This window comes from Nymphaea colorata, chromosome 11, assembly GCF_008831285.2.
Source record: "Nymphaea colorata isolate Beijing-Zhang1983 chromosome 11, ASM883128v2, whole genome shotgun sequence".
Taxonomy (NCBI): Eukaryota; Viridiplantae; Streptophyta; class Magnoliopsida; order Nymphaeales; family Nymphaeaceae; genus Nymphaea; species Nymphaea colorata.
The window spans coordinates 19,114,395-19,122,785 of NC_045148.1; the positions used below are offsets into that span (position 1 = coordinate 19,114,395).

The window sequence follows — 8,391 nt, forward strand, 5'->3', positions numbered from 1 at the left end:
TGACTTTGGTTTCAGCATGTCATTTTTGTCCTTAAGCAACAATGTACCTAAAGGATGTTACACGCAATTCTGAGCAGTTACCCTACCAGACAATACATATTAAAGGTCAATTGTTGTCAAATCGACAAATCATATTTTATATGGTTTGACTGGTAAAACCAACTTAAAACAATGTGGCCTAAAGGGCATTTGTATGATCTGGCCGTGGACAATCTACTCAAGTCTTTCACTGCTTGATCGGATCATTGTCAGCTATTCAATAATTTCCCATGCATGTTATGCAGCTTGAGTTATTTCAGGACGTCGTTTCTGTTTACCATCCATTACCACCCAATAACTGACGATCACGCGTACAGATTGGATCATTCTCCATTCTGAGGAGTAACATGAAAAGTTATTGGTGGCACCGATACGGGAAAGTTGACAACTGAGCCAAACGAAAACAAGCCAAAATCACCGAGCAGAGTATCACACAGTTACACTGAGATACCCAGCAACCCTTTCAAGACAGGATGTAACCTGGTTAGGTCCTTAACATGTTAAGTCCGACACATTCCGGTGAACAATAATGCAGACAAGGCTTATGCAGGACGCATAGTTCCTGGAATAACAAATATTCTTGTTAATTTTATATAATCATACGTAGCTAAGATCCAGTTTATGACATGCATTGCTTCTTAAAAGATGGAATCATGTAACCATGATGGGAGAATATGTCATTGAATGTCAGACCTCTCCAAAAATCCAGAATGCATCCTTTAATCCAGATCATGATACACACCTGCTTAAAATTCAAAATCATACGAAGATGAAAGGGCAAAAATATCATTCAACTTAGCAAGAGCTCACTAAGACATCCAAATGGACCTTGTCTGATCGTGACGGAAATCAAATTAGCATATCATGCCCTACTTTTTCATGCAAAATTACATAAAATACAAACCTCCAAGAGGAACCTGGCAAGTTCCCCTTGCATGAGAAGCATTTCAACCCCATAAAGGAAAAAAGGAAAATATACAAGAGAAAGAAAGTTATAGTGACCATATGCTATTTTTTGAACTGTTGCAACTCGATCTCCCAGATTGTTGCTAGTTGCATCATCAATTCATCTGCTGGCACCCCTTCCCAATCATCTGGTAGTTCCATCCTTGATGCTTCATGTAAACTAAACAACAGGGCTTTCTTGTTTTCAAAAGAAATACTTAAAAATTCTGCTCCATTCTCCATCACCAAATCTACCAACTGCAGAAAGATAAAACAACATTCAATTATTACTGCTACATTGAAATGATAGGGGCAACTACATGCCATATCGGTTGGGCCGACCTATACGCCGTATCGTAACGTATTGCAAACATAGCGTAGCGTATCGTAAAGTTAATTTTTTAATTTAAAAAAATATTTAAAAAATCATAAAAAATAAAAAAAATCATTAAAAATCATTAAAAATCTGAAAAAATAAACAAAAAATCAGAAATCAAGAAAAATGTATTCAAATATAAAAACGATCATCATACATAAGGAACATTCATGTGTATCAACAACATATTCAAAAATAAGAAATCAGAAATTCAAAATAACATAATAAGCATCCATCACAATTTTAAACTTGAAAACTTTAAGGACTTAGATTACATCACAATTTCATAAGTTAAAAACATATAGTTATCATCTTTCATGATTCAACAATAATATCTCCCCAAATCGATGAATCCTCGGTTATTTTTGATGAAAATGGGCAAAATCTCTCCCTCCCACGTCTCTTGGAGTCTTTAAATACAAGAAGAAAGAGAGGGAGGAATGTTTAAACTTTAAAAAATAAAGAATTTTGTGTTTTTCCCTGTATCGTACGATACGAGGGTGTATCGCCCGTATCGTATCATACAGCACCCGCCCATACAATTATCGTACGATAGGGGCGATACGCTTACGATACACGAGCGTATCGTGTATCGTAAGCGTACCGTAGAGGTTTTCAAAACCTACACGATACGTATCGTACGATACGCATGCGTATCGTAGGATACGGATAACATTGCTGTAGACTGGTTTTCAACTTCTTCATTTAACCACAAACTTGAAATAATCACTCATCACCTTCTCCAAAAGAATGGATACCTAGATATTCAGATGTCATATCCTGGGGTTTTACACCCAATACTCAGATTGTGGTTCTTTGAACTTTTGAAGGTCCGCAATATGAATGTTGTTCAGTCATTGAGAGTGGGGACAATTGACAGAACACAAGCTATAGCCTTTAGATGCTCAAATTATTTGTTTTGTGTTAAATATCATCAGCCATTAAACGTATCCATAAATCGAATCAGAAATCATGTTAAAAATATATTAAAAAATATAAACACCAAATTTTAATTGCATGGAAGATGGTAGGTTGTCAAGGATCTGATAGCAACCTGGTCAAACCCAGGCTGTCACATGGTTAGACTGACCCAAATATCTAAAACTCAACTCAAATTTAAATTTGTTAACAAGCATGGCCATAGAGGGAAAAGGTGTCAACGTGTTGTACAGGGGGGTCAGAAAATAATGCAACATCTTCAAGTTTCATATAAAACATGACCAGAGGGCATTACCCATAAACAGTGTACAGCCATTGAGAAGATAGTATGTAAATAGCTTTTCCACAAAGATAGTATATAAAATTATCTATCTCCACATCAGTAGCTGCGGACAGAAGACAAGGCCCAACCCAGTTCAGTGAAAACAGACGGATCACCACAACCACCACCATCATCATGCCATCATGATCACCAAAATAATCATACTGGACTGATCACAGATGCTTCCCTATTGACTGGACCTTTGCTAAGCCAACACCCATATCCACCCATTGATCCATGCATGTGCGTGTGTGGGTGAACAAGCTGAACTGTCTTTAATTATGTCCAAGTTGCGCAACACACTTTGTTTAATTACTCAGATGCAACCCACATCACTGTAGGTTATATCACCATATCATGAAAAAGGGAACTTTAAAAAAAACAAGAACCATTTGCCTGCAAAGGGTTTTCATGCATGTAGAAACACATTGGTCACAGAACAACGGTAAGCATGAAACAAGTTCAAAAACAAAGTCAAAGGAGAGCCACAAACATTGGCAGTATTTTGAAATATCGGATATTATCACCAAAACAAAAAATCATTTTACTGAGAAAATATTGTGATATTTTCTAGATATTGCCAAAAAAAATTATCTACATTTTCCATTTAAAAAATGTATTTGTATGTACTTTAAGTGTATATGTCCCAATTTTTATTTCTTTTAAAATTTAAGACCTATTTTTTATTCATTATCAACATTTTGCTAGAACACTTAGTAGAAAACTCATGAGTTCATAAGAATTTCTATTGTTCTTCATGTATTTTATTAATTTTTCAAGATTTTCCTTAGAAAACCAATGCTTTAAAAACTTCTGAGAAAAACCTGGTCCATAAATACCCAAGGACGATTTTCATGATGCTCATTCGAAGACAACTCCTAAGTATATATTGAAACATGGACCTCTTTCAGTCATGTCATGAGATTAAGTTGATATATGCAGTTGCACTAGCAAGTCATGCACCCAACATTCAGATTCACAAATATAACACTATTGTGTTAATAGAAGTATAGAACTTATAAACCCATGACCACAAAAATAAGGAAAGAGTAAAACTAGAACACTCATGATAGAAAGCAATGGCAAAAAATTACGATACCACAAAAGGATGGTTAGACATTCCAAGGAAGGACATGGAAAAGGACAACAGCTAACCAGAACGATGAATGTTTAGCACCAGTAAGCAAAACATCAATGTAAAGCAATACAGGCCTTACAAGTAGCACTTTCTGCATAGAACCAGATAGATGCAAAACTGAAAAGAGGAAAAGCTACCTGCTGGGTCCAGGACAATCCCATGTCTAGTAGACTTGGTTCTTGAAGAAACTGTACAACTGCATCCAACACTTTGCCTGCAATTTTGTTGGAAAGCTGGTCCATTACTGGACCAGATCTGTCCATCAGTTTCACAAGAAGCAGGTCATCACCTGTAGTCAAGATATCAGCATACGCAGAATCTACATCGCCTGCATGAAGTGAACTTATTGCCCGGGTCCATGTAGTCCAAAATGGTCCTCCTTCCTGTCCTAAGTTCTCACTTGTTAGAGCTTCTCCAGTTGCATCAGGGACTGCTGTCCGTGACTTTGTTCGAGAGACTCCATTGTCTTCTCCAGCTACACGAATAGCCTCTAGGGTCGCCTCATCCTTTGAAGCCTGCCATACACTCCGGGCTGAAGGCCCCTCACCAAGCCTGACAGGACCGGGCCCCTTATCCCACCCTCTCCTACTACCAACCTGATCGATGTCATTTCTGGACAACCTTCCATCATTGGTAGCTCCATTTACAGCTCTTCTAGAAGAAAGATGTGTACTTCTTGGGCTACCACAGGAATAAGAATCCCATGTATCTGTTGCATCTGACCGCCATGATAGATCCCTTCCCCGTGCTCCAAGTACATTACCATCAGAGGGGAACCTATCTGAAAAAATCCGCCCGTCAGCATTCCTACTCAGTTTGCCACTGGCATAGTCAGAATATCCATTGTATTTACTTAAAGGTCTAACGGAGGATCCTTCAAACCCTAGCATTAAGTTGCTCCCTCTCCTATTGGATGCAAGTGCTAGGTCTCGAGCCATGTCTTCAACAACCCTCTCAAGGCCTCGAACCCTATTTTCTAAAGTTACCATACTATCATGGGAACCACCCATAAATTCCTGCAATTTCAATGACAGAAGAAACCACAAAACATTAGGGACAAACTTCATGCATATTTCTTCTATGGCACAAAATAATCTCCCCCATTAGAACAATAATGACATGAATCTAATGTCTACATTTAAAGCAAAAAGAAGAAGAGGGGACAAAAATTTTAGCAGCAGTCAGAAAAGATGCACAGTCCAAATGAATAAAGGGCTTTTAGATGAACAGAATAGAATGACTCAAATCTAGCAAAACTGCAGTGCCACTCAACAAAATGCTAAAGACAACATAATAGGGTTATGGTCCTTATGGATAGAAAAACATGAAGCCAAAGTCTGATAACATGATGCTACAAGCTGTTCGACGGATCATTCAATCCTCTACAAAATCAAGAAACTTCTTTGTGAACATATCCAAATAAATGTAAGAAACCTCCGTAATTACTGAGACCCAACTATAAAACCTTAAAGTACCTGTAACATATTCATAATACTGGCTTGCTGTCGTTCCAATTGCATCAATTGCCTCTGAATTCCTAACCAGTTCCCCTTACCCATGGAATTGTCTGTTAGTCCATCTCCTCTAGAGAAACCAATTCGAGAGCTAGACAAATCCCTTTGGATGCTTTCAATCTTATCATTGTAGTCCATTGCCCTTTCCTTTCCTCTGAAGCTCCTTTGCTCCAACCACCTATCACGTGCACCATCCTCAGCCACATTTCCCCTATCATGCGCCTCTACCCTTCTATCAGTGTTAGTAATTTCAAGTGCATCACCATGTGGTGTTATACTATTGCTCCCACTGATGGTACCATCACTGATTGCTTGTGATCCTTCAGTTTGTGGCTGAGAAGACTGTAGATGCCTTCGAGGTAGCACCACCTCAACAGGCAAATCTCCCGGACCCCTTGACTCCAGTTTTTGGAAGAATTCTGGGTTCAATTCTTTATCATTTAATATAGGCGGCTTCTTCTTTAACAATCCAACTGTTTTATCAGATATGGTACTGCTTTGGACTTTAGAAGGAGAATCAGCAACAGGATTGGAAGTCTTTGAAGGATCTTTTATACCAGCTTCGCTTCTTCTAGCACTGGGGCTTGATTTTTGCGGTTCCAGCTGTTCTAAAGGCTCATTCATCTCAGGATTCTTGCTTTCTGTAGTTACATTAAAAGTTTAAAATTCAAAATGGAAAAGGACTGAATCAAGAGTGTAAAACTAACTCAAAGACAACAAGGAAAAAAATTGCATGCACTAACCATGTGAGACTGATTTTGTTCCTTCTGAGTTCCCATCTCCCTCTTTTCCTGCAACATTCTTCCAAAGCTGTAAAGCCTCATTCATACTATCCCGAACAGGTTTAACCTGCCAGTTATTGTAGGATCAATGTCACCGTATGCTAAACCATATTGATCACAAGTAGTGTAATTGACATAAAACAACACAATGATTTGCATGGTAAAACTTGATTTTCCATGCTTTTTTTTCCTTCTTTTTATCTTAGATATTAGCATAAGCAAAATTTAAGCATCTCCATAAGAAGATAAGTAAATCAGACGCAGGGAACCATAAGGTACCTTATCAAAACGGCAGGCTTCTAATGCAGTAATGGTGGAAACCCCACCATCGCCAATCAGATGGCCTGAATGTGATGCTATTTGGCACAACGCTTCAGCAGCTGCTTTGCGTGTAGACCAATCACTACTCTCAAGGCATTCGTGAATACATTGCAGAAGTACTTGCATGCTATGCGACGCCATGGCACCCACCTACAAAAAGATTGTTCAACTTGTGATCAGTTCTTCATTCTCATTCCTTTAGATCCCCAAGATATAAAACATTCATTTCCATTTCCTAAATCTATATTACAAGATCTGTACAGAGTGTGACCATCATCCAACTCGTATATCATTGTATCTTCCAATGGAGACAACTGAAACAAGATTTAAGTCGAGACGCAGATTCAGAACTAATATTGCTAGGCAGAGCCTTCTGTCTTAGCAAGGGGTACACATAGACGATTCAAGAAGCCAAAGGCTCCAACTGGTAATTCCTTTTCTCTTTTCCTTTGACCAAGAAAATCTCCGCATTCATAAGAAAAAATTATTAGATTTCGGTCTTTAAAATGAAAACCGAAATCTCTTCGTGCGTTGCATGGCATCAATATTTGCCCTACATACCAAACCAACAATTTGGTTTCTGCATCTTTGTCTTTCTTGTGCTACAATCAATGTTGAGTCGAAGTTGTAGATACCAATATTCGGACTAACATTAAACAAATGCAAATCAAAATCTTAAAAAGAAAAAAGAGAAGTAAAAAATAGCGGGAACCGCCAATACCTGGGCAAGGCTTGAGACAAGAGACAGTAACGCCGCCTTGGCTAAGAAATTGGGACTACCCAGGAACTTGCACACTCTGGGACACAGCTTCTGGAAGGCCAGAATGGGCGGATCGCTCGCAGACTCCACCAGTCTCGCCAAACACATTGCAGATCCCGCCTGCACAGTCTTGTTCTGCTCGCTCAATGCCTCGAGGAAAGGCTTCACCATCAAGCCCACCACCAAGCCCCCATTATTCTTCTCCCCATCCTTGAGGTACTGTTCCGCCAAGACGCTAACCGCCGATTGGCAGGCTTCCCGGACGCTGGAATCGGGGTCTTTAAGCCGCTTTACAATGTGGGTAATGATCTTCGGCAGGTGGGAAGAGAGGGAGTCGGGGTGGAATAGGGAGAGGCCAGCCAGGAGCTTGATGGATTGCTTGCGGACGATGGGCTTCTGTTGGGACTCGGCGGCGTCATAGAGGCAATTAAGGAACATGGGAATGGAGTCAGGGGCCAGCGTCTGTGAGATCTTGTCGAGCTCGTCGACGGCGATCTGGTGAGTGTCGCGGTCGGAGAGCTTGTTAAGGGAAGTAAGGATCCGGTTTTTGAGTTCGATCATTTGGAGATGGGAAGAAAGAGGGGATGCGCGAGAGTTAGAGGCGCTAGTCGTTTTGTGTCTAAATGAGGCCTTGGTGGTGGTTGTCGTGGCGGCGGCGGCGGCGGCTGTTGAGGGAGGTGGAGGAGGAGGAGGTTCACCAGGGTTCTTCGTTGAATCAGCCATCTACCTGCTGGATATGCAGTTCGCACGAAGATGGTGATTATATATTCGGCAGGGGCAGAAGAAAGGATAGAATGAAGAAGAGAGAGAGAGAGAGAGAGAGAGAGAGAGAGAGGGTGGTGGTGGTGGTGGTGAATGCCGGAGTTTCAAGAGGGACGATTTGAAATCATTTGAACCCCAGAGAAAAGAGTTAAGGGAGAGGGCAGAGAATGGAGAATCTGAGAGAACTTGAACGTGTCATTTTCAGAAAGGTCATCTTCTCTGTTGTTTATATAAAAGTTGAGGTCTTCTTGAAGGCATGACGTCATTCAACCATTCATCCATGAGACGAAAATAATGTCTGCATTTTGGTTTCAGGATGGCTTCAGGAGCTGCTGCTACTGCTCCTTAACTTCCATGAACAATGGATCTCAGCATTTGAATCTGTACCTTCCTTCCTTTGCTTGGTCTTTGGATATCTACATCCTAGTCGAACCAATGGTTACTTCACCTCTGTTCATGAATGAACAAAGGCACCACAAAACTCCAATTTGAT

At 40.1% G+C, this 8,391-nt stretch overlaps 1 protein-coding gene across 1 annotated transcript; it reads right to left on the minus strand.

The window, feature by feature from the left end:
- Positions 1-785: 785 nt before the first annotated feature.
- On the minus strand, positions 786-8,103 carry LOC116263720 (TORTIFOLIA1-like protein 1). The gene is made up of 6 exons (XM_031643462.2): positions 7,098-8,103; positions 6,335-6,526; positions 6,017-6,122; positions 5,235-5,914; positions 3,897-4,775; positions 786-1,242 (listed from the first exon to the last, which is right to left on the minus strand). The coding sequence occupies exons 1-6, from the start codon at positions 7,857-7,859 to the stop codon at positions 1,048-1,050; spliced, it is 2,814 nt and encodes a 937-aa protein (XP_031499322.1). The 5' UTR covers positions 7,860-8,103; the 3' UTR covers positions 786-1,047.
- Positions 8,104-8,391: the final 288 nt, after the last annotated feature.

Bases quoted from the DNA above. Each gene is read 5' to 3' on its own strand.
- LOC116263720 (XM_031643462.2), bottom strand. From the start codon at position 7,859: ATGGCTGATTCAACGAAGAACCCTGGTGAACCTCCTCCTCCTCCACCT. The intron at 6,527-7,097 runs GTATTGGCGGTT...ATCTTTTTGTAG, and splicing joins TTGTCTCAAGCCTTGCCCAG to GTGGGTGCCATGGCGTCGCA. The intron at 4,776-5,234 runs GTACTTTAAGGT...TTGAAATTGCAG, and splicing joins GTATTATGAATATGTTACAG to GAATTTATGGGTGGTTCCCA.